Below are 26,408 nucleotides of genomic sequence, written 5' to 3'. Positions count from 1 at the left end.
AGAAAGACCCTGCAGTCATTCCTGTCAGTGGTTGACTGTACATAGTCAGCCATCTTTGGGGCCTGTGCCTCAGGCCTTTTTACAGTCCAATCTTCCTGTGTATAATTCCATCGAGGGATAGATTGCCACTGGGGACCCAAGATAGCAGAAGTCGCAAATTGCATCTAGGTGTGATCAGAGATGGGGAGGCGGCACCCTGTCCCACGGAATAGGAGCTGAATGTTATCTAAATGGAGAAAGACTGCAGAAAGCTGCAGCATGGAGGGATTTGGGGGTTCCTTGTGCATAAATCACAAAAAACTAGCATGCAACTTCAGCCGGTCAAAGGGAAGGCAAGCAGAATGTTGCCTAAGGAGGGTGCAGGAGCAGAGGGAGCTGGGGTTTGTGTTTACAAATCATCGAAAGTGGCAGGACAGCTGGGGAGTGCGGTTACAAAGCAGACACTATCCTGGGCTGTATTAATCGGGGCACAGAGTACAGGAGCAAGGAGGGTATGTTGACCTTGTCTAAAACAAGGGCTTGACTGAAGTATTGTGTCCAGGTCTGGGCGCCGCACTTTGGGAAGTACGTGAAGGCTTTAGAGAGAAAGAGAGAGAAAGAGAGACAGAGAACAGCAGAAAGAGAGAGAAAGAAAGAAACTGAGAGAGAGAAAGAGACAGAGAGAGAGATAGAGAGACAGAGAGAGAGAGACTGAGAGAGAGAGACTGAGAGAGAGAGAATGAAAGAGAAAGAATGAGACAAAGAGAGACAGTGAGAGAGAGACAGACAGATAGAAAGACTGAGAGAGAGAGACAATGACAGAGAAAGAAAGACAAAGAGAGAGAGACAGAAAGAGAGAAATATATAGAGAGAGGGACTGAGAGAAAGACTTAGAAAGAAAGAGAGAGCGAGAACAACAGACAGAGAGAAAGACAGGCAGAGAGGCTGAGCGAGAGACTGAGCGAAATAGAGAACAACAAGACTGAGACAGAGAGAGAGAGAGAATGTGGAAAAGATTGAGGAGAATGGTACCAGGGATGAGGGGTCTTCAGCTCCGTGGATAGGTTGGGAGAAGTTGGGAATGGTCTCCTTGGGAGAAGAGAAGGTTGAGAGGAGATTTGATCGAGGGGTTCAAAGTCATGAGGGGGGGGGATTGGGGTCCGGGACAGAGTAGAGAGGGAGAAACTGTTCCCATTGGCGGGAGGATGGGGAACCAGAGGGGGACACAGATTGGAGGCGATTGGAGAAAGAAACGATGGAGACACGAGGAGAGAGTTTTTCACGCAGCGAGTGGTTAGGATCTGGAAGGCGCTGCCTGAGAGTGTGGGGGAGGCAGGTTCAATCAAGGTAGATGGTGGACAGGCTTTGGGGGGAGTCAGGAGGTGAGTTACTCTCCGCAGGATTCCCAGCCTCTGACCTGCTCTGGGAGCCACAGTATTTATATGGCTGGGTCCAGTTCAGTTTCTGCTCAATGGTGACCCCCAGGATGTTGATAGTGAGGTGGATTCAGCGATGGGAATGCCATTGAATATCAAGGGGAGATGGTTGGATCCTCTCTTGTTGGAGATGGTCATTGCCTGGTGCTTGTGTAGCGCGAATGTTATGAATGACAGTGTTTGCCCTGAAAGAAAGTGTTGGTGATGCCAAGATCATCCTGGGCACAAAGCTCAGACAGCCATTGTCTGTTGCCATTATTCTTGGCCACCCCATAGGGCGGCACGGTGGCACAGTGCTTGGTGCTGCTGCCTTACAGCGCCAGGGACCCGGGTTCGATTCCAGGCTTGGATCACTGCCTGTGCGGAGTTCGCACGTTCTCCCTGAGTCTACATGGACTTCAGTAAGGCATTTGACAAAGTCCCTCATGGCAGACTGGTGCAGAAGGTGAGGTCGCACGGGTTCAGAGGTGAGCTGGCAAGGTGGATACAGAATCATAGAAGACAGAGGGTAGCAGTGGAAGGGTGCATTTCTGAATGGAGAGCTGTTACAAGTGGCGTTCCTCAGGGATCAGTACTGGGACCTTTGCTGTTTGTAATATATATAAATGATTTGGAGGAAAATGTAACTGGTTTGATTGGTAAGTTTGCGGACGACACAAAGGTTGGTGGATTTGCGGATAGCGATGAGGACCATCAGAGGATACAGCAGGACATAGATTGGTGGAGACTTGGGTGGAGAGATGGCAGATGGAATTAAATCTGGACAAATGTGAGGTAATGCATTTTGGAAGGTCTAATACAGATAGGAAATATACAGTAAATGGCAGAACCCTTAAGAGTATTGACAGGCAAAGGGATCTGGGTGCACAGGTACACAGATCACTGAAAGTGGCAACGCAGGTGGAGAAGGTAGTCAAGAAGGCATACGGCATGCTTGCCTTCATCGGCCGGGGCATTGAGTTTAAAAATTGGCAAGTCATGTTGCAGCTTTATGGAACCTTAGTTAGGCCGCACTTGGAATATAGTGTTCAATTCTGGTCGCCACATTACGAGAATGATGTGGTGGCTTTGGAGAGGATACAGAAAAGATTTACCAGGATGTTGCCTGGTACGGAGGGCATTAGCTATGAGGAGAGGTTGGGGAAACTTGGTTTGTTCTCACTGGAACAACGGAGGGTGAGGGGTGACCTGATAGAAGTCTACAAGATTATGAGGGGTATGGACAGAGTGGATAGTCAGAAGCTTTTTCCCAGGGTGGAAGAGTCAATTACTAGGGGGTACAGGTTTAAGGTGCGAGGGGCAAGGTTTAAAGGAGATGTACGAGGCAAGTTTTTCACAGAGAGGGTGGTGGGTGCCTGGAACTTGCTGCCGGGGGAGATAGTGGAAGCAGATACGGTAGTGACTTCTAAGGGCGTCTTGACAAAAACATGAATAGGATGGGAATAGAGGGATATGGTCCCCGGAAGGGTAGGGGGTTTTAGTTCAGTCGGGCAGCATGGTCGGTGCAGGCTTGGAGGGCCGAAGGGCCTGTTCCTGTGCTGTAATTTTCTTTGTTCTTTGCGTGGGTTTCCTCCGGGTGCTCCGGTTTGCTCCCACAGTCCAAAGATGTGGGGTTAGGTGGATTGGCCTTGCTAAATTGCCCTTTAGTGTCAGGGGGACTAGCTGGGGTAAATGCATGGGGTTATGGGGATAAGCCCTGGGTGGGATTGTGGTTGGTGCCGACTCGATGAGCCGAATGGACTCCTTCTGCACTGTAGGATTCGATGATTCTATGATGACCGAGGCATAATGGTGACAATTCGCTGTCTGATCCAAGATGTACATTGAGGCCATAGGAAACAGGCCTTTCAGCTCCACCATTTAATAAGGCTGATCTAACACTCACTGAGCCCACTTTCCTGCCTTACCTCCATAACCTCAATTCCCCGACTGATTAAAAAATTCTATCGATCTCAGCCTCCAAAATGTTCATGGACATGAACTCCCTGCAGCCTCCTGGGGTAAGGAATTCCAAAAATTCACCACTCTCTGAGAGAAGAAACTCTTCCTCAAATCCGTCTGAAATGAGCTCCCCCTTATCCTGCGACTGTGCAGTCTGGTCCCTACACTCTCCCTTGAATGGAAACATCCTCCTGACATTTATCCTGTCTGACCCCCTGACAATTGGCACAGTGGTTAGCAACGGTGGTGGAGGGAGTGAATGTCGAGGGTGGGGTGGTTAGCGTGTCGATCGAGCTTTGTCCTGGATGGTGTCGAGCTTCTCGAGTGTTGTCGGAGCCGCGCTCATCCAGGCGAGTGGGAGAGTATTCCATCACACTCCTGACTTGTGCCTTGTAGATGGTGGACAGGCTTTGGGGGGGAGTCAGGAGGTGAGTTCCTCTCCGCAGGATTCCCAGCCTCTGACCTGCTCTGGGAGCCACAGTATTTATATGGCTGGGTCCAGCTCAGTTTCTGCTCAATGGTAACCCCCAGGATGTTGATAGTGGGGGGGGATTCAGCGATGGGAATGCATCTGAATGTCAAGGGGAGATGGTTAGATCCTCTCTTGTTGGAGAAACTTGACCAATGAACTCACCTTCCTTTCTTGACCGATTAACATCAGAAACGCGGCCTGGAAAATTCAAGCACAACAGAGTCGTAGAATCATAGAATCCTAAAAGTGCAGAAGGAGGCCATTCAGCCCATTGAGTCTGCATCGATAACAATCCCACCCTATCCCCTTAACCCCACACATTTACCCTGCCGATCCCTGACACTAAGGGGCAATTTATTTTGGCCAATCCACCTAACCAGCAGACCTTTGGAGTGTGGGGGGAAACTGGAGCACCCGGAGGAAACCCACGCAGACACGGGGAGGACGTGCAAACTCCACACAGACAGTGACCCGAGGTTGGGAATCGAACCCGGGTCCCTGGCGCTGTGAGGCAGCAGTGCTAACCACTGTGCCACCGTGCCGCCCAAAATCCCGCAGACAAGATTAAGAGTACAAAGTGAAACACTGTCGCCCACCTTTTCACCTTGCTCAGTGGGTAACCCACCCTGGCTGACAGCCCCCCCACTACCTTACCATCCTCATCATCTCGGAGCAAGCGGAGGAGCTGGCCTTTTGAGCTCGGTGCCCGTTCCGGGGGAGGCCTGGAACTCATCGAGACGGCGCGGGGCCGCTGCCAAGCCGACGGGCTAGGGTTGACCGTGCATCTCCTGCTCTCCAAGGGGCTGCGGAGAGAGCCGGCTGAGGGGAGTCGAAAGATGCCCTTAGCAACTGAGCGAGAATGGGGGCAGCACAGATGGAGTGTGGAATCCTCGGGCATTCTTCCCCGAATGTTACACGTTGGTGGGGGGGGGGGGTCGTCAGGATTGGGGGCTGTGGGCCTCCTCCTCCTACCTCATAAACCTCCTGGGGGGGGGGGGGGGTTCAAAGGTCAAACCTCATGGGGGTCATACGGTTGCAGCGGAAATCAGCCCCCTCCAACCTGACCAAAATTGGCCGACCTTTACCATCTTTTTTTCAATGACAGTTGACACCAATGTGGGGTTTCCCGCTGGTGTCTCAAGTTCTACAAGGCCACGGGTTTAGACGGAGGAACAGGGGACTGTGGAGCAGGAATGGGCCATTTGGCCCCTCCAGCTCTGCTCTCCCTCTTGTTCTAAAGGATCACATCTGATTCGATTGAGGCCTCAACTCCGCTTTCCTGTCTGTCTCTCTTCCCCTTGTCCCACGCCGCGCCCCCCCTCCCACGCCGCACCCCCCCTTCCCACCCCCGCGCCCCACCTCCCACCCCTGCGCCCCCCCGTGCCCCCCCTCCCTTGTCGATCAGAAATCTGTCTAACTCGGCCTTGAATATATTTAATGAGCCGCAGCCCCCACTGCTGTCTGGAGGGGGGGGGGGGTGAATTCCACAAAGTGACCACCCTCTGAGAGAAGAAATTCCTCCTCATCTCCCTCTTCAATGGGAGACCCCCTCATTCTGAAATTGTGCCCACCCCCAGTTCTAGATCCCCCCCCCACCCCCACGAGGGGGGGGAGAAACATCCTCTCAGCATCCACCCTGTCAAACCACCCCCCCCCATCAGAATCTGAGATGTTTTAATTCATGCACAGGAAGATCCCACAATAGGATTCATAGAATCCCTACAGTGCAGAAGGAGGCCATTCAGCCCATCGAGTCTGCACTGACCACAATCCCACGCAGGCCCTATTCCAGCAACCCCACATATTTACTCTAGCTCATCCCCCTGACGCTAAGGGACAATTTAGCACGGCCAATCCACCTAACCAGCACATCTTTCGGACTGTGGGAGGGAACCGGAGCACCCGGAGGAAACCCACGCAGACACGGGGAGAACGTGCAAACTCCACACAGACAGTGACCCGAGCCGGGAATTGAACCCGGCGGCGCTGTGAAACAGCAGTGCTAACCACTGTGCCACCGAGCCACCCCGAGTTGGGATTGATGACGACCTCGGGCACTTTGGTTTAAAAAAGCAGAATACAGGTTGAGGGTTGAATATTGTATCTTGGGGCAGATTTCCGCTGCAACCCTATGACCTCGTGAGGTTTGACCTTTGAACCCCCCCCAGGAGGTTTATGAGGTAGGAGGAGTTGGCCCATGGCCCCCACCCCTCACCCTCACTGGGGAGAGCTCCGTCACTCCCCCCAACGATCCCCCTCTGCCCACACCAGCTCTCCCTCCCAATGGGATCTTTGACATCCCATTAATAGATAGACCGACTAAGTTTCCTGGAGTGATGGGTGGGGGAGGGGGGCGTCCCCACAGGGGTCAGGAGATAAGCAGGTTGTTCGTAGCAGGGTGGGGTTGGGGTGAAGGGGTGCAGTGGTCTTAAAGGGACAGGACGCTCCATATCGCAGGCACGCATCCAACAACGGTGGGTCCCTCCCACGGTTGAGCAGCCAAAGAGGCAAGACGCATGCCAATGAACTGGAAGTGTTTAATAAAGAGCAAACAAATGTCAGCCAGGATTTTCTGGTTTCAAGGGGATGGAGGACATGGGAGAAGGAAAGATAAAGACGCACAATATTGTCAACACACTGCTCTCTCTCTCTCCATTGGAGGTTCCCAGTGGTATGCAGCTTGAGGGGCCTCACCAGCGACAGAAATCTCCCAACTTAAAATTAGTCCTGGCTTTGGGGAGTGTTGTGGAGTTAGTGTTTATAAAATTATTTTTTTAAAAAGCTTGTAAAGTGCTAAGAGTTGTAAAATTGCAGGGTCATAGAAACCCTACAGTACAGAAAGAGGCCATTCGGCCCATCGAGTCTGCACCGACCACAATCCCACCCAGGCCCTACCCCCATATCCCTACATATTTTACCTGCTAATCCCTCTAATCTACACATCCCAGGACTCTAAGGGGCAATTTTTTAGCATGGCCAATCAACCTAACCCGCACATCTTTGGACTGTGGGAGGAAACCGGAGCACCCAGAGGAAACCCACGCAGACACGAGGAGAATGTGCAAACTCCGCACAGACAGTGACCCAAGCCGGGAATTGAACACAGGTCCCTGGAGCTGTGAAGCAGCAGTGCTAACCACTGTGCTACCGAGCCGCCCCAAAGAAAGGTAGTTTCTTTGCTATGCTTAGGGAGTTAAAAGAGATGCGGGTGCAAATGCAGCACACAGAGAGCACAGAGTGAAACATTGTATCGCGAGGCCAGGCAGTACTGTTGCCAAGACAACAGGTTTGTTTCTGAATTTGAACCAATCGGTTTCAACTCGGCATTTGAATAACAGCAGCCTATCAGATTTGAATTTGATGTTTTGGCTAACCTGTAAATCAGTGCCTATTGTGGGGATTTTGATGTGTCAGCAGGGGTCTCGGAGCACAGCTCCCAGCTCCAGACAGCCAGACAGCAACTGTGTCTGCCTCAGCTCACAGCTTGAGACAGAGCGAGAGAGAGAGAGACACACACAGCCAGTAACTGTTTCTGCCAGTGTTACGGACACATTTATGTCTCAAAAGAAAGCCTAATCTCAATTGTAAAGACAGAAGAAATCAGCAAAGAAGACAGAAGATTCTGGAAGAGGACAAACCTGGTAATATTTTGAGAGTGACTAAGAATTCTATTTTTTTGTGTTAATAAGTGGGAATTGTAATTGTCTAAACAGCGTTCCATTAGAAAAATGTTTTATTGGGTTTGTTAATATAGTTAACCTGTTCACTGTTAGTTAGATAAATAAGGTGTTACTTGTTGCTTTTACAGAGTCTCAGGGAGATTTTGATTTAACCACTAGAAGTTGCTGACGCACAGATATTATCCCTTCTCATACACACTTTACCAGATTATGAAGCGAGGGACTTCTCTTTGAGTGGTTGAGTGTTAGTTCTCAGAGAGGAGATCAACCTCCCCCTTCATAACAGGGAGGATCTTGTGAAGGCACTGCTACTGGTACTTCTGCACTGTTTCAAGGTGCCCCACATGTCGTTGACGCACCTGACATCAAACACCTGAAACAACTTTTTTTTTTTAAAGAAAAGTTATTCACTGGGCCAGCGTTTATTGGCAGTCCCGAGCTGCCCTCCATTTCAGAGGGCATTTGAGAGCCAGCCGCATTGCCCCGTGGGGTCTGGAGTCACATGTAGGCCACACCTCCCCCAGTCCTCGCAGCCAATGGGCGTCACAGTGGTTAGCACTGCTGCCTCACGGCGCCAGGGACCCGGGTTCGATTCCCGGCTCGGGTGACCGTCTGTGTGGAGTTTGCACATTCTCCCCGTGTCTGCGTGGGTTTCCTCCGGGTGCTCCGGCTTCCTCCCACAGTCCAAAGATCTATTTTTCGGTGGATTGGCTATACTAAATTGTCCCTTCGTGTCAGGGGATTAACAGGGTAAATATGTGGGTTACGGGAATAGGGCCTCGGTAGGATTGTTGTTGGTGCAGACTCGATGGGCCGAATGGCTTCCTTCTGCACTGTCGTGATTCTAACGGCTTTTCTTTACTATCTAAACCTGTCCCGATCTTTTTTTTTTAACCAGTGTCACAAGCAGGCTTACATTAGCACTGCAATGCATTTACTGTGAAAATTCCCTAGTCGCCACAGTCCGGCGCCTGTTCGGGTACACTGAGGGAGAATTTAGCATGGCCAACGCACCTAACCAGCACGTCTTTCGAATAGTGGGAGGAAACTGGAGCACCCGGAGGAAACCCACGCAGACACGGGGAGAACTTGCAAACTCCGCACAGACATTGACCCAAGCTGGAATCGAACCCGGGTCCCTGGTGCTGTGAGGCAGCAGTGCTAACCACTGTGCCACCTGCTATCGAATAGAACCATAGAAAATTACAGCTCAGAAACAGGCCCTTTGGCCCTTCTTGTCTGTGCCGAACCATTTTATGCCTAGTCCCACTGACCTGCACTTGGACCATATCCCTCCACACCCCTCTCATCCATGAACCCGTCCAAGTTTTTCTTAAATGTTAAAAGCATTTACCACTTTATCCGGCAGCTCATTCCACACTCCCACCACTCTCTGCGTGAAGAAGCCCCCGCTAATATTCCCTTTAAACTTTTCTCCTTTCACCCTTAACCCATGCCCTCTGGTTTTTTCACTTGATCGCCCCTTTGCTCTGGGGAAAAACAACCCCAGCTTCTTCCCAGGCTGAACCCTGTCGATATAAAGCACCCCCCGCGTATTAATCACAGTGTAGGGTAATTAGCTTATTAAGGGAATTGCTAGTCAAACATAAGACATTGAATTCCCCATGAATAGCAACAGCTGGAACACTTTGGTAACCTGACCGTGTACCCCTCTACGTGGATACATAAGCCGCTGGGTATCCCTGGCGAGGGAGTGTGCAGTGTTGACAAACACCATCGAGGCCTTCCATGCTCGTTGGGCACCGCAGGGACTGGAGTGCCTTATCGACACTCTTAACCACCTTTCGGCTGAATGTTTTGTGATTTGTTTTTGTTTAGGGCAGTATCCCTTTAAGGGGCTCTGGCCCCTTTCACTTGGTACCTCAGTTTGTTTTAGATTAACTGGTTAGCTCAGAGTTGGAATGCTATTGGGGTGGGGGGGGGGGGGCGGAGAGCTTCTTGTGGGTGAGTAACACTGAGGAAGTGTTATACAATAAACCGGCTTGAAGCCAGGAAAACCGCTGGGATGGATTCTTGCACCATAGCCCTCTATCGTGAGGAACGCCACGTCCCCGGAACCGCTCTGGTAAATCGCCAACCCCACCCTCTCCAGGACCCTCTCTCCCCCCCCCCACCCCACCCCCTACCTCACCAAATGTTGGCGACCGCAGCAGGACGCGATGCTCGAGTTGGGGCCCGACCACGGGGTGGGGAGCTTCGATGGTCACTTGTTCATTCCGCTGGTGTGCGCGCCGCTGACAAAATTGGCGTTTGCCGCCAGACGCGGGTCGAAGGTGGCGGTGAGCTACGTCCTTGAAGTGAGTCAGCTGCCAACTTGGAGGATGTCTGGGCATCGAGGGTTGGGGCCCTCGATGGGCGAGAACAGCTATCCATCCCGAATGGCCCAATTGGGGATTTTAACTTCCATTGCGACAGCTTGATCCAGGAGGTTCACCCAATCCTTCGGAGACGCCCCCCCCCACCGCTCGAACTTTTGACGTCGCCCACTCTCGGGGAGGTGGGCGCCTCTGGCAAAGACCAGCATTCGTTGTTGCCCAAACCTAATTGCCCCTTGAGCTGGGTGTCTCGACAAGGTCTTACTTCGGAGGTGTGGGGGTAGGGGAGGGGGGCAGTTCAGACTCGACCAGATTGCTGTGTGTGGGAGGGGGAGGGAAGGAGGGAGGGAAGGAGGGAGGGAAGGGGGGAGTTCTAGGGTCACATGTAGAGCCAGACTGGGTTAAGGACAGCAGATTTTCCTTCTCTCTTAAGATTCATAGAATCCCTACAGTGCAAGAGGCCATTCAGCCCATCAAGTCTGCACCGTCCACAATCCCACCCAGGCCCTATCCCCATAATCCCATGCATTTACCCTACCTGACACTAAGGGGTAATTTAGCATGGCCAATCCACCTAACCTGAAGTTTATCTCTTCATCACAAGTAAGGCTTACATTAACACTGCAATTAAGTTACTGTGAAATTCCCCGAGTCGCCATCTTCCGCCATCTATTCGGGTCAATGCACCTAACCAGCACATCTTTCAGACTGTGGAAGGAAACCGGCACATCTTTGGACTGTGGGAGGAAACCAGAGCACCCGGAGGAAACCCACGCAGACACGGGGAGAACGTGCAGACTCCACGCAGTCACCCAAGGCCGGGGATTGAACCCGGGTCCCTGAGGCAGCAGTGCTAACCACTGTGCCACCGTGCCACCCTCTAAAGGGGGCATTAGTGAACCGGATGGGGGTTTTAACGAGAATCAATGATAGATTGTGGTTGAAAGCGATAATTTTAAATTTTTCTTAGTTTTTAGACAGTACACATAAGACACTGACAGAGCAAACAGTAAAGGTTTAAATGATTCATAAGACAAGAGAATAGCTCACACATATGAGAATGCAGAAGAGAATTAAACAAGTAACTATGATTTTAACATGTATGCTGATACTTTAAATGTATATCAAGTATTGTATGAATCATTGTTCACTTTGGCCAAAGCAAGTCATGATGGGAAAGGCGAATAGTTCAGAGCCAAAGGCCTGGGATCCCTTTAGTTAGCAGAATTCATATCAGAATCTTTCTGGTGAGGGAACGCACATTGCAGCAACAATGAACAGGTTCAGTCACTGCCCAGACACAGATTAGATATGCCCCTGGTTGCAGGAACACATGTCTATTCAGTTTTGGCAGTGAGCCGATGGGAACATCCACTTTGACCTTTATGGTAGTGTCTGCTGTAACCTGGCAATGGGGAAGTAGTTTGAGCCAAGATGGAAATTAGCATCCGATTTGTATGGACGAATGAGATACCATTATGCTGAAAGGTACAAAGCAGTTAGTTGAAGTACTTGTCAGAAATGTGTATTTAAGTGTATATACTAAATGAAATTAATGTTAAACTAATGAAGGGAGGGGAATCTGATTAAGAAAACGTATAACCATTCTGTTTTTACTTATAACTTCAGAATTTGTCCGAGAGGTCCGGGTACTCTGTATCTGTGCCCATCGAGATACCTTCTCCCATTGATCAGTGATAAAGGTTTTACCTTTTGTACTGTGACATTGACAGGTTGGATAAACTCGGTTGTTCTCACTGGAACAAGGGAGGTTGAGGGGTGACCTGATAGAGGTTTACAAGATTGAGAGTGACCTGGACAGAGTGGACAGTCAGATGTTCTTTCCTAGGGTAGAAAAGTCAAGTACTAGGGGACATAGGTTTAAGGTGCGTGGGAAAAAGTTTAGAGGAGATGTGCAAGGCAAGTTTTTTTTTACACAGAGGGTGGTGAATGTCTGCAATGTGCTGTCTGGTGGGGGCGGGGAGGAGGGGCAGTGGGTGGGGAGGGGTGGGTGGGGAGGGGGGAGCAGGTACGATAGCGGCATTTAAGGGGCATCTAGATGAATACATGAATAGGATGAGAATGGAAGGATACGGACTCCATAATTGCATACTTTAGACAGGCATCATGATCGGTGCCATCTTGGAGGACTGAAGGGCCTGTTCCTGTGCTGTACTGTTCTTTGTTCTTTTGTATTGGTTTCCTGCGTCTAATTGCCACCTTGGGTTACCAAGGAGTGGGGGCGGGGAGAGGAGGGGAGGTGAGGGCAGCGGCCATTTAGGACCTGGGATGAGGAGAAACGTCTTCACTCAGAAGGTGGTGAACCTGTGGAATTCTCTACCACAGAAAGCTGTGGAGGCCCAGTCACTGAATATATTTGAGAGATAGATCATTTTAAAAAAGATTTTAATGGCATTGAGGGATTATAGGGGAGAGCATGAGGAGTGTGTCGTTGAGGTAAAGGATCAGCCGCGATCATAATGAATGGCGGAGCAGGCTCGAAGGGCCGAATGGCCTACTCCTAGTTTCTATGCTTATCCACTGTGGGATTGGCACCCGTGTCTTCTTCCCCCACCCCCCTGGAATAATTAATAGTCCTATGACATTCCCACTTTCTTCCTGCCCCTTCTCCCCCCTCACTCCACAGTCCTGCAATCTTTTTCCCCTTTGAATATTTATCCAATTCCCCCCCCCTCCACCTTTTCGAGGGTGAATCTGCTTCCACCGGCCTTTCGGGCAGTGCCTCCCAGGCGACACCGACTCCCAGCGTGCCAATAAAAAGTCCTCCTCATCTCCCTCCCCGACACATCCTCCTTCCCTACCCTCTACTCGGCCCTCAATGTGCTCTTGGGGCAGGGTTGAGATGACCTCCGTGTGCAAGGCCCTCACTGGGTCAAGAGGCTCCCGTTGCGCCCGTCTATCTTTCCCCTGACGGGTCGGGCCTCGTACGGGCAGCCGGGTGAATCAATGCCGGCCCATGTGAGGGAGCTCCGGCCTCATCAGCAACAGCCAACATGCCATTTTCCCACAATGCACAGCGCAAGGAGGCCATTCGGGGCCTTTGGGTCTCTGCTGGCCCTGTCCAAGGGCATTCCAGTCAGTCTCCCTCCCTCCTGTCCCACCCGCCTCCATACCCCTGCAATTTATCCAACTTTGGGGAGCCTCGATTGAACCTGCCTCCCCCACACTCTCAGGCAGCGCCTTCCAGATCCTAACCACTCACTGCGTGAAAAACTCTCTCCTCGTGTCTCCGTCGCTTTTTCCTCCATCAATCGCTGCCCTTCAGCCGCCAGTAACAATTTCTCCTTCATTACTCACCCTCGTGATTGTGAATGCCTCAGTTAGATCTCCCCCCGCCCCCCTTAAACTTTTCAGTTCTGAGGGAAAACGGTCCCAGTCTCTCTCCCTCACTCTGCATGAATCAAAGTTCCCTCCATCCCGACTGGAACCGCTCTGGTAAATCACCCTCCTTCTGACGCCTCCGCACCCTTAAGGGTCCCGGAATCATCCACAAAGCTCCAGCTGAGTTGTTACGCTGATTAAAACTTACTTTTCTTTGATTCATTTACGGGGATGTGGGTGTCGCTGGCCGGGCCCAGCGTTTAGCATCTAATTTCCCCTCGAGAAGGTGGTGGGTGAGCCACCATCTTGAACCCGCTGCAGTCCCGTGTGGTGTAGGTACACCCGCAGTGCTGTTAGGGAGGGAGTTCCAGGATTTTGACCCAGCCACAGTGAAGGAACGGCCGATATATTTCCAAGTCGGGATGGTGTGTGTGTGTGTCGGGGGGGGGGGGGGGGGTGCTCGGAGGGGGAACTTGCAGGTGGTGGATGTTCCCCATGGCGTCTGCTGCCCTTGTCCTTCTCGGGGGTAGAGGTGGCGGGTTTGGGCAGCACTGTTGAAGGAGCCTTGGTGAGTCACTGCGGTGCATCTTGTAGATGGTACACACTGCTGCCGCTGTGCGTCGGTGGCGGAGGGAGTGACTGTTTCAGCATAAGTCCATCTCGGCCTCCTCCGGAGGTCCCTAGTATCACAGTCGTCAGCCTTCAGCCAATTCGATTCACTCCCCATGATATCAAGAAACGGCTGAAGGCATTGGAAACTTCAAAGGCAATGGGCCCTGACAATATTCCAATAGTCCTGAAGACTTGTGCTCCAGAACTTGTCGCGCCCCTAGCCAAGCTGTTCTACTACAGCTAGAACACTGGCGTCTCCCTGACAGAGCATCTTGTAGACGGTACACACTGCTGCCACTGTGCGTCGGTGGTGGAGGGAGTGAATGTTGAAGGTGGGTGGTTAGCGGGTCGATCGAACTGCTTTGTCCCGGATGGTGTCGAGCTTCTCGAGTGTTGTCGGAGCCGCGCTCATCCAGGCGAGTGGGAGAGTATTCCATCACACTCCTGACTTGTGCCTTGTAGATGGTGGACAGGCTTTGGGCGGGGAGTCAGGGGGTGAGTTACTCTCCGCAGGATTCCCAGCCTCTGACCTGCTCTGGGAGCCACAGTATTTATATGGCTGGGTCCAGTTCAGTTTCTGGTCTATGGTAACCCCCAGGATGTTGATAGTGGGGGATTCAGCGATGGGAATGCCATTGAATGTCAAGGGGAGATGGTTAGATCCTCTCTTGTTGGAGAAGCTGGTCTCATCTCTCCTCGTATCCATGCTTTTTCTGTGTTGAGTTTCATCTAACGTTCATCTGTGTCCGTCTAACGTTTAATACCAGCTGTTTTTCTATCACCAAAGCAAATTCTTAAACTACTCCTGTCTGGATTTGCACCAAACTTTGGATAATTAGCCATGATGTGGAGATGCCAACATTGGACTGGGATGATTAGTGTAGTTATCTGGAGAATAGGTGAGGGGGTGGGATAAACCTTGAAAGGGTGCAAGACATCCCCCCCCCGCCCTCCCCTCACCTTGCACACAAAACACAGGCATAATGCAATGGGAGGAGGCCATTCAGCCTCTCGAGCACTGCTCACCCTTCACTCAGACTATGGCTGACCTAAGAACAAAGAAAATTACAGCACAGGAACAGGCCCTTTGGCCCTCCAAGCCTGCACCGACCATGCTGCCCGACTGAACTAAAACCTCCTACCCTTCCGGGGACCGTATCCCTCTATTCCCATCTCATTCATGTATTTGTCCAGAAGCCCCTTAAAAGTCAGTATCGTATCCGCTTCCACTACCTCCCCTGGCAACGAGTTCCAGGCACCCACCACCCTCTTGTGTAAAAAAACCTCGTACATCTCCTTTAAACCTTGCCCCTCGCACCTTAAACCTGTGCCCCCTAGTAATTGACTCTTCCACCCTGGGAAAAAGCTTCTGACTATCCACTCTGTCCATGTCCCTCATAATCTTGTAGACTTCTATCAGGTCTCCCCTCAACCTCCGTCGCTCCAGTGAGAACAAACCAAGTTTCTCCAACCTCTCCTCATAGCTAATGCCCTCCAGGCCAGGCAACATCCTGGTAAATCTTTTCTGTACCTCTCCAAAGCCTCCACATCCTTCTGGTAGTGTGGCGACCAGAATTGAACACTATATTCCAAGTGCGGCCTAACTAAGGTTCTATAAAGCTGCAACATGACTTGCCAATTTTTAACTCTGTATCGTAACTTCACCTCCTGCCCCAGTTCCACAAAATACCCTGAGCCCAACAACGGCTGGGCATGACGCCTGCCCATTGCCCTCTCTGCCCAGGCAAATCCACAGTCAAAATGGCATTTTCGGGTGTCAGCCATTGGGCAGGGATGTAGGGAGCCTTTCTGGGGGTGGGACGGGGGAGTAATGGAGGGAGGGAGAGAGAGGAATGGAGAGGAGAGACGGAGAGAGGGACGGGGAGGATAGAGAGAGACAGAGGGAAAGAAAGTGAGAGAGAAAGAAAGAGAGAAAGAATGAGTGAGAGAGAGAGAGACAAAAAGAGAGACAGAAAGCAAGAGACAGAGTGAGTGAGAGAGAAACACAGAGAAATAAAAGACTGAGTGAAAGAGAAAGAGAGAGACAGAGGGAGCGAAAGAGAAAGTCACAGAGAGAGAGAAAGGGAGACAGAGTGAGTGAAAGAGAGAGACACAATGAGAGACAGAGAGAGACAGAGACAGAGAGAGACAGAGACAGAGAGAGACAGAGAGAGACAGAAAGAGAGAGACAGAAAGAGAGAGACAGAAAGAGAGAGACAGAAAGAGAGAGACAGAAAGAGAGAGACAGAAAGAGAGAGACAGAAAGAGAGAGACAGAAAGAGAGAGACAGAAAGAGAGAGACAGAAAGAGAGAGAGAGAGAAAGAGAGAGAGAGAGAAAGAGAGAGAGAGAGAGAAAGAAAGAGAGAGAAAGAGAGAAAAAGAGAGAGAAAGAAAGAGAAAAAGAGAGAGAGAAAGAGAGAGAAAGAGAGAGAGAGAAAGAGAGAGAGAGAGACAGAGAGAGAGACAGAAAGAGGGAGAAAGAGAGAGAGACAGGAAGAGAGCGAGAGAGACAAAGAGAGGAAGGAGGAGTGAAGTCTGGCAAAGGCGAGGAAGAAACAGAAAAAGAACGGGGAGCGAGAGGCAGGAGTGAAAGAGAGAGAAAGTGGAACAGAGAGAGGAGAGAAGGGACAGAGATAAATGGGGGGATGGAAAGAGAAAAAAAGCAAAAAGAGAGTGAGATGTGAGAGCGAGGGGACAAGAGTTGGACGGAGAGAAAGAGAGAGGATAGAGAGAACATATAAAAAGAGCGGGATGGTGAGAGACCAACACTGCAAGAGAGGTGAAAGAGAGAGGGAGTGGGACAGGGAAACAGAGTGTTGGGCCAGGAGAGAGAGTGCGGAATGGGGGAGAGAGAGAATGTGGGATGGGGAATGTGGGAGTATGTGGGATAAGGAGTGAGGAAGTATGGGACAGGGAGAGCGAGTGTGTGGGGTGAGAGGAGAGAGTGTGTGGGACAGAGAGAGTGGGACGGCGGGGGGGAGAGAGTGGGACGGGGGGTGGGGAGAGTGTGTGGGGCGAGAGGAGAGAGTGTGTGGGACGGAGAGAGTGGGACGGCGGGGAAGAGAGAGTGGCACGGGGGGTGGGGAGTGTGTGTGGGACGGGGGGTGGGGAGAGTGTGTGGGACGGGGGGTGGGGAGAGTGTGTGGGACGGGGGGTGGGGAGAGTGTGTGGGACGGGGGGTGCGGAGAGTGTGTGGGACGGGGACAGGTTGAGTGCATGGGCAGATGTAGTATAATGTAGATGAATGAGGTTTCCATTTTGGTAGTAAAAATGGGAAGGCAGATTATTATCTGAATGGCTGGAAATTGGGAGAGGGGAGTGTGCAGCGGGACCTGGGTGTCCTCGTACCCCAGTCGCTGGAGGTAAGCATGCAGGTGCAGCAGGCGGTAAAGAAGGCAAATGGTACGCTGGCCTTCACTGTGCGAGGTTTCGAGTACAGGAGCGAGGGATGTGTTGTTGCAATTATACAGGGCCCTGGTGAGGCTACACCTGGAGTATTGTGTGCAGTTTTGGTCTCTTTATCTGAGGAAGGATGTTCTTGCTCCAGAGGGAGTGCAGAGAAGGTTTACCAGGCTGATTCCTGGGATGGTGGGACTGACGTACGAGAAGAGATTGAGTCGGTGAGGATTGTATTTAGAAGAATGAGGGGTGATCCTCATAGAAACCTATAAAATTCTAACAGGACTAGACAGGGTAGATGCAGGGAGGATGTTCCCGATGGTGGGGGGTGCCCAGAATCAGGGGTCACAGTCTGAGGATTCGGGGTAGACCGTTTAGGACGGAGGCGAGGAGACATTTCTTCACCCAGAGAGTGGTGAGCCTGTGGAATTCACTAACACAGAAAGCAGTTGAGGCCAAAACATCGAATGTATTCAAGAAGCAGTTGCAGTAAGTAGTCTCACACCAGGTTAAAGTCCAACAGGTTTATTTGGAACCACGAGCTTTCGGAGCGCTGCTCCTTCGTCAGGTGAGTGACCTCAGGACTCACCTGAGGAAGGGGCAGTGCTCCGAAAGCTCGTGATTCCAAATAAACCTGTTGGACTTTAACCTGGTGTTGAGAGACTTCTTACTGTGCCCACCCCAGTCCAACACCGGCATCTCCACATCAAGAAGCAGTTAGTTATAGCACTTGGGGCGAAGGGGTTCGAAGGATATTGGGGAGGGGGGAGGAATGGGGGAATCAGGCTATTGAGTTGGATGATCAGCCATGATCATAATGAATGGCAAGATTGAAGGGCCCCCTCCTGGCTCCTATTTTCTATGTTTCTACGGGCGGGACGGGGTAGAGCGAGAGTGTGTGCGGGGGATGGGGAGGAGGCGGAGCAAGGATGCTGGTGAATTGAAGCGGGAGGGTGAGGAAGCTGGGAGGAGGTGCCAGGGTTGGAAGCGTATCAGGTTGCAAAGCTGACCTGCTGGTAATGGAATGCCCGCTGCAACGCAGGCCGGGGGCTGGTGGGTGAGCGTGCGCTGGGTGCGCCCACTCAGAGAGTTCTCATGCTGTGAAGTTCAGCCACTGCCCTCTCCACCTAACTTGCTCTCCCCCCTCCCGCGACACGCAAACGTATATTAAAGCTCGCCCCGTGAGGCAGGACTGGTATTTGACACAAAGCCTCGCAAATCATCGTCTGACATCCCTTCCAGCCTTTTGTGCTCCTGTCCGTTATGAGCCCTTCTCCTTCGAGACGGTTCTGTAAAAATAGAAAGGGGTTTTGGGGGAGAAAGAATTTAATTAATCGCGTCTGCCCTCTCCCATTTCCCACCTCTCTCGCCCCCTCTTCTCTCCCTCCTAATCCCAGCCCACCACTTCTCCAAAACCCTGCCTCACTCCCCCCCCTGTCTGTCACGGAGAAGGATAACCCCTGGATCAGGCCTCAAAGGTTGGGGAGCAGCGAGTAGGATAGAGGATTCTGGGTATCCTCACCGCCATTTTGTAGACAATGCAACATGTCGGGGTACATATCTTGCACGACACTGTGGAGTCGCTCCCACCCCCCTCCTCCCCCGTAGCCAGGCCTAACTGGACTGATGATCCTAAACATAGGCAATGGTAGACTTAGCTCTTCGACTCGGGACAGCTTCGCAGATAAGGACTGTGACCGCCCCCCCCCCCCTCCACTTGACTGTTTATTGAACCCCCCCTCAGCTCACCCATCGTCCCATCCCACCCCATCTCCATCCACTCACCCACAGGGGAGCCATGCCCACCACCCACTCCCTGTGGGCTTCTTGGTCTTTCAAACCAGACCGGCACCAGGACACAGCAGAGCTCACAAGCTCTTGACCACACCCAGCCCTGGCATCTTGAGAGTTCCCTCCTCCCCGCCCCAGGCCACTTACGTATTCCGAATAGATAAGGTTGAGCAGCCTTATCCCAGGAACGAGGGCCATCATTACGAGCGTCCGTAGGATTATGAGGCCCAGAAAGAGGCCATTTGGCTCCTCTGCTCTGTGCCAATGTTCCTGCTCTCCCTCCACCCCAAGGCACTTTTACAGATCATGTTTTACAGAACTTTTACACATGCACCACAGAAAGCATTCTTTCTGGCTGTATCACAGCTTGGTATGGCTCCTGCTCTGCCCAAGACCACAAGAAACTACAAAAGGTCGTGAATGTATCCCAATCCATCACTCAAACCAGCCTCCCATCCACTGACTCTGTCTACACTTCCCGCTGCCTCGGCAAAGCAGCCGGCATAATTAAGGACCCCACGCACCCCGGACATTCTCTCTTCCACCTTCTTCCATCAGGAAAAAGATACAAAAGTCTGAGGTCACGTACCAACCGACTCAAGAACAGCTTCTTCCCTGCTGCCATCAGACTTTTGAATGGATCTACCTTGCATTAAGTTGATCTTTCTCTACACCCTAGCTATGACTGTAACACTACATTCTGCACTCTCTCATTTCCTTCTCTATGAATGATATGCTTTGTCTGTATAGCTCGCAAGAAACAATACTTTTCACTGTATGTTAATACATGTGACAATAATAAATCAAATCATTTCCTCCCACACTTAATCTCCCATCTCATTCTATTCCTGGCTCCCTCGTGTTTATCCAGCTCCCCCCCACTAAACACATCGACACGATTCACCTCAACCACTCCCCATGGGAGCGACTTCCACACTCTCCCCACTCTCTGGGGAAAGAGCTTCCTCCTCAATTCACCCCCATTGGATTTATTAGTGACCGTCTTAGATTGACTTCCTCTTGTTTCTGTCTTTCTCACAACAGCCTGTCGTCATTTTAAAGACGTCGATTAGGGTCACACCTCCCAATCCCCACCCAGCCTGACAATCCTTCCTGACATACGCTGACCCACACGTCGCTAGGATCATCTCCACAGCCTCCCCCCACCCCCCCCCCCCCCCCGACCGAGCGTCTCAACATCCCATTCACAACCGAGACCCAAAGCAAGTTCAGCACAAACATCCCCCTCTCCATCCCAGTTCTATCCCCGGAAGAGTCAGAGAGGCTTTGTCCTCCTTCGCGCCCGGCGTGGACCTCCCAGTGGCAGGTTTGTCACGTGCCAACGAGTGGGGGGAAAGCGGGGGACACATCCAGCAGGTCTGCGTCGACAGGTGGGCCACTGGAACCTGCCCCCACCTCACCGACAACCCCCCCCCCCCCCCGCCTGCCCTCCTCACCTTCCCAGAGAGCAGCACCATTCGACTGTGAGGATGTAGGCCTTTGTTTGTGTGTGTGTGTGGGAGACAGGAGAAAGGTTTTAAAAGCTCCGTCCTGTCCCTCGGATGCTGGATAATGATTGTGGAGGAAGGGGGGATTGGGGTGGGGGATTGGGGTGGGGGAGGTGTCGGGGGGCTGCTAGAAGGTTCTATGTTAGGGGGCCGCCTTTCACCCCACGAGCTTCACAAGCACAAGAGCTCATCGCAAAGTATCACTTTCGGAAAGGGGGGGGGGATTTGTGCCAAGAAGCTGTTCCCTCGCATCCCCCCCCCGCCCCAACCTCACCCCCAGCTGAAGAATCTAGAACAACGGGGTGGGGAAGAGGGCACACCTAGGTAGGGGAGTGTGGGGGGGGGGGGGGGGAGCATTTCAAACGCAGGCACTGAGAGACCCCTTTTCTCTGAGGATCGGAAATCTTTCGAGCCCCCCCCACCACCCCCGCAGAGGATTTCCAGACACTGAGGGGAGTTGGGGGTTGATGTGGGAGATCAACCATGATGTTATCGAAAGGGGGAAGCAGGCCCGAGAGGGGCCGAATGGCCCCCCTCATTTTTTCCCCCCTATATCCTAAATCCTTACATATCGCCTCCAATCAGAACACACTGAAACGGAATTGTTTTATTGATGAATTAATTTATACAATCAGTTATATATATATTATATATATATAGATCAATAATCACCTCTGCTACTGTCGAAAGAATATCAAAAAATATATTAAAAAATTATTATTTTTTCCTCTCAGAAGAGAATTTCTGAATCCCAATCTCCCCAAAGCCCCGGGAACGAGCACCTCATTGTCTGCCCTCTCTGGAGGCCTGGCTCAGTTGTATAGTTAACTCGCAACCCCCAAACTTCCCGGGGGTTAAAGCAGGCTACTGAGTGGGCAGCTGACCCCAAACCAGCACCGCCCCCCACAACCACCCCGACATTTGTCGTAAAGCACACACTCCCAGGTCAGGCTGTCATGTTGCGCACCCTCCCTAAGTCGAAAAGCCCTGGCCCGTGCGTGGTTTTTATTTTGTTCGGTTGGGGTGGTCTTGTCAGTTTTGTGAGCACGAGGCCCACCCTCGGGGAAGGACGTGAGGTCCGGGGGGAGGGCGGGGGAGATCCGGGACAAGATGGAGTGGGGTGGGGGGGGGGAATACTAAATTCAGGTCGACAGTTTTCTCTCTCGCTCCGGCCTCTCTCCGCCCCCGCCCCCAAGGATTCTCTGTCGCTGCTTGAGTCGAGATACTCACATGCAGATTCCACCCCCGATCCCCCACTCTACAGGCAATGGACACAAACTACAAGAACTTAAATGTTCACAAACCCCCAGTGGTGCTTCTGAAAACAAAACTCTTTTTGGAAAAAAAACACCAGTTCAGAGGTCCTGGGACTGCCCGGCACTCAAAACCGGCGATGACATTCACTCGGGCTCCGGGGAGAAAGTCCTCAACCCACCCACCCAGCCCCAGGAAGACGGACGTCACTGCGCGCCCCCCCCCCAACACCCGCGCACGCATGCAGACAGGCATGCACACACGCACGCAGGTACACGCATGCATGCAGTCAGGCATGTATGCACATAGGCAGATGCGCGCACGCAGGCATGCATGCAGAAGCGTGTACGTAGGCAGGCATGCATGAACGCAGGCACGCAGACAGGCACACGCACGCACGCAGACAGGCGCACGCATGCACGCAGACAGGCGCACGCACGCACGCAGACAGGCGCACGCACGCAGACAGGCGCACGCACGCACGCAGACAGGCGCACGCACACACGCAGACAAGCGCACGCACACACGCAGACAGGCGCACACATTAGTGTTCAAGGTAACAAAAACAGAAAATGCTGGAAAATCTCAGCAGGTCTGACAGCGTCTGTAGAGAGAGAACAGGCCGTGACTCGGAATGTTAAGCTCTGTCCTCTCCCCACCCACGCTGTCAGACCCAAGGTTTTCCAGCATTTTCTGTTTTTGTTTCCGATTCCAGCATCCGCAGTAAATTGCTTTGATCTTAAGTGTTCGATGTGGCTGATTGAAGTCTGGAGCTGCCTTTGGGGTCAGGCTGTGGGACAGGCCTTCACTTGGGGAATCGGAATGGTGCCCCGGGGGGGGGGGGGAAGGATAGCGGGAAAGGGGAATCGGGAGGGAGTTAGTTAGACTCAGCACACTCCGAGGATCAAATATCGGCTGCCAAAGGTTCCAATCAATCGTATGGCACTATTCTGTCTTAGCATTAGTCAGGAACAGGGGTTTGAGTCAGTGTGAGAGAAAAACCCATACCCCAGTGAGAGTCAGTGTGTGTGGAATCCGTACACCAGTGAGAGTCAGTGTGTGTGGAACCCGTACCCCAGTGAGAGTCAGTGTGTGTGGAACCCGTACCCCAGTGAGAGTCAGTGTGTGTGGAACCCGTACCCCAGTGAGAGTCAGTGTGTGTGGAACCCGTACCCCAGTGAGAGTCAGTGTGTGTGGGACCCGTACCCCAGTGAGAGTCAGTGTGTGTGGAACCTGTACCCCAGTGAGAGTCAGTGTGTGTGGAACCCGTACCCCAGTGAGAGTCAGTGTGTGTGGAATCTGTACTCCAGTGAGAGTCAGTGTGTGTGGAACCCATACCCCAGTGAGTGTCAGTGTGTGTGGAACCTGTACCCCAGTGAGAGTCAGTGTGTGTGGAACCTGTACCCCAGTGAGAGTCAGTGTGTGTGGGACCCCGTACCCCAGTGAGGGTCAGTGTGTGTGGAACCCCGTACCCCAGTGAGAGTCAGTGTGTGTGGAACCCGTACCCCAGTGAGAGTCAGTGTGTGTGGAACCTGTACCCCAGTGAGAGTCAGTGTGTGTGGAACCTGTACCCCAGTGAGAGTCAGTGTGTGTGGGACCCCGTACCCCAGTGAGGGTCAGTGTGTGTGGAACCCCGTACCCCAGTGAGAGTCAGTGTGTGTGGAACCTGTACCCCAGTGAGAGTCAGTGTGTGTGGAACCCGTACCCCAGTGAGAGTCAGTGTGTGTGGAACCTGTACCCCAGTGAGAGTCAGTGTGTGTGGAACCCGTACCCCAGTGAGAGTCAGTGTGTGTGGAACCTGTACCCCAGTGAGAGTCAGTGTGTGTGGAACCTGTACCCCAGTGAGAGTCAGTGTGTGTGGAACCCGTACCCCAGTGAGAGTCAGTGTGTGTGGAACCTGTACCCCAGTGAGAGTCAGTGTGTGTGGAACCCGTACCCCAGTGAGAGTCAGTGTGTGTGGAACCTGTACCCCAGTGAGAGTCAGTGTGTGTGGGACCCCGTACCCCAGTGAGAGTCAGTGTGTGTGGAACCCCGTACCCCAGTGAGAGTCAGTGTGTGTGGAACCCGTACCCCAGTGAGAGTCAGTGTGTGTGGAACCCTTACCCCAGTGAGAGTCAGTGTGTGTGGAACCTGTACCCCAGTGACGGCCAGTCCACGAGGATCCCCTACCCCAGTACAAGTTAGTGTCTGTGAATCCCCATGCTCAGTGCAAGTTAGTGTCCTTGGATCCGGTACCTCAGGGAGAATCGGTGCCACAAATCCCATGCCCCAGGCAGCTAACACTTGGGGAGGAGGGTTTGTGTTTGCCTGCGATGGACTCACAGTCGAATAGCTGGCACCAATGTCAAGCGCCCTCTGGGTGGTTTGGTGGGGAGGGGCTTATCCTAAAGGGACCCTCCTAAAATAAAACAACCCCCCATCCCCCCTACAATCGCTGATCAGACGCCCCTCCCAGCACCCCGCGCCCCTCCCAGCACCCCGCCCGACACATGAACCAGCTCAAATCCCTTATCCCTAATAAGTTAAAGAAGTCCTTTCCCCTCCCTCCCTTTCTTCAGCGCTCCCAGAGGGGTAACGTCACGCACCATTAAATCTAATTGCAATCTAAAAACACTCAATCCTCCACCAACCAGCCCCCTAGCCAGTCACAGTAATAATGCCCATTAGCAAGTCTCATTCTCCACAATCGGGAAGCCTGATCCTGGATTCTCCGCCCCCCGACAAATGAGGGGTCGGGGCAGACGGCACATTTCAGGAATCTCAGCGACTGTAATGCACACCCCCTTCAGTTCACCGTGTCCGGGAAGACAATAAAAGAAGAAAAATAAATCCCACCCACTTCACCAGGCACGCAAGCGTCGTAAGCCTCGGAGGGAGGAGAGGCTGTCCACACACCAGAGAGAGAGAGAGGGGGGGGGGGGGGGGGGAAGAGAGAGAGGGAGAGAGATAGAGGGGGAGAGAGAGGGGGGGGGGAGAGGGAGAGAGGGGGGGGGAGAGAGAGAGGGGAGAGATAGAGCGGCAGAGGGGGAGAGAGAGAGAGGCAGAGGGGGGAAGAGAGAGAGAGGCAGAGGGGGAGGGAGAGAGGCAGAGGGGGGGAGAGAGAGGCAGAGGGGGGGAGAGAGGCAGAGGGGGGAGAAGAGAGGCAGAGGGGGGAGAGAGAGGCAGAGGGGGGGAGAGAGAGGCAGAGGGGGGGAGAGAGGCAGAGGGGGGAGAGAGAGGCAGAGGGGGGGAGAGAGAGGCAGAGGGGGGGAGAGAGAGGCAGAGGGGGGAGAGAGAGGCAGAGGGGGGGAGAGAGAGGCAGAGGGGGGAGAGAGAGGCAGAGGGGGGGAGAGAGGCAGAGGGGGGAGAGAGAGGCAGAGGGGGGAGAGAGAGGCAGAGGGGGGGGAGAGAGAGGCAGAGGGGGGGGAGAGAGAGGCAGAGGGGGGAGAGAGAGGCAGAGGGGGGAGAGAGAGGCAGAGGGGGGAGAGAGAGGCAGAGGGGGGAGAGAGAGGCAGAGGGGGGAGAGAGAGGCAGAGGGGGGAGAGAGAGGCAGAGGGGGGAGAGAGAGGCAGAGGGGGGAGAGAGAGGCAGAGGGGGGAGAGAGAGGCAGAGGGGGGAGAGAGAGGCAGAGGGGGGAGAGAGAGGCAGAGGGGGGAGAGAGAGGCAGAGGGGGGAGAGAGAGGCAGAGGGGAGAGAGAGAGGCAGAGGGGGGAGAGAGAGGCAGAGGGGGGAGAGAGAGGCAGAGGGGGGAGAGAGAGGCAGAGGGGGGAGAGAGAGGCAGAGGGGGGAGAGAGAGGCAGAGGGGGGAGAGAGAGGCAGAGGGGGGAGAGAGAGGCAGAGGGGGGAGAGAGAGGCAGAGGGGGGAGAGAGAGGCAGAGGGGGGAGAGAGAGGCAGAGGGGGGAGAGAGAGGCAGAGGGGGGAGAGAGAGGCAGAGGGGGGAGAGAGAGGCAGAGGGGGGAGAGAGAGGCAGAGGGGGGAGAGAGAGGCAGAGGGGGGAGAGAGAGGCAGAGGGGGGAGAGAGAGGCAGAGGGGGGAGAGAGAGGCAGAGGGGGAGAGAGAGGCAGAGGGGGAGAGAGAGGCAGAGGGGGGAGAGAGAGGCAGAGGGGGGAGAGAGAGGCAGAGGGGGGAGAGAGAGGCAGAGGGGGGAGAGAGAGGCAGAGGGGGGAGAGAGAGGCAGAGGGGGGAGAGAGAGGCAGAGGGGGGAGAGAGAGGCAGAGGGGGGAGAGAGAGGCAGAGGGGGGAGAGAGAGGCAGAGGGGGGAGAGAGAGGCAGAGGGGGGAGAGAGAGGCAGAGGGGGGAGAGAGAGGCAGAGGGGGGAGAGAGAGGCAGAGGGGGGAGAGAGAGGCAGAGGGGGGGAGAGAGAGGCAGAGGGGGGGAGAGAGAGGCAGAGGGGGGGAGAGAGAGGCAGAGGGGGGGAGAGAGAGGCAGAGGGGGGGGAGAGAGAGGCAGAGGGGGGGAGAGAGAGGCAGAGGGGGGAGAGAGAGGCAGAGGGGGGGAGAGAGAGGCAGAGGGGGGGAGAGAGAGGCAGAGGGGGGGAGAGAGAGGCAGAGGGGGGGAGAGAGAGGCAGAGGGGGGGAGAGAGAGGCAGAGGGGGGGAGAGAGAGGCAGAGGGGGGGAGAGAGAGGCAGAGGGGGGGAGAGAGAGGCAGAGGGGGGGAGAGAGAGGCAGAGGGGGGGA

General features: G+C 53.4%; 1 protein-coding gene across 3 annotated transcripts in view; it reads right to left on the bottom strand.

Annotated features, from left to right (window-relative positions):
* Window positions 1-26,408, bottom strand: part of slc35a2 (solute carrier family 35 member 2) — a 51,783-nt gene that overhangs the window by 12,593 nt on the left and 12,782 nt on the right. The window contains exon 5 of one of the 3 annotated variants that reach the window (XM_078206073.1): window positions 18,359-18,487. The exons of the other annotated variants lie outside the window; for them this stretch is intronic. Coding sequence (XP_078062199.1) covers window positions 18,460-18,487 — 28 coding nt within the window. The 3' untranslated portion in view covers window positions 18,359-18,459. Of the gene's footprint in view, window positions 1-18,358; window positions 18,488-26,408 lie in introns of those variants that run through there. 3 annotated transcript variants of the gene reach the window in all.

The sequence above is a fragment of the Mustelus asterias genome, unplaced genomic scaffold (assembly GCF_964213995.1).
Source record: "Mustelus asterias unplaced genomic scaffold, sMusAst1.hap1.1 HAP1_SCAFFOLD_1242, whole genome shotgun sequence".
Lineage (NCBI taxonomy): Eukaryota > Metazoa > Chordata > Chondrichthyes > Carcharhiniformes > Triakidae > Mustelus > Mustelus asterias.
This window is presented reverse-complemented; position numbering and strand designations above follow the sequence as displayed.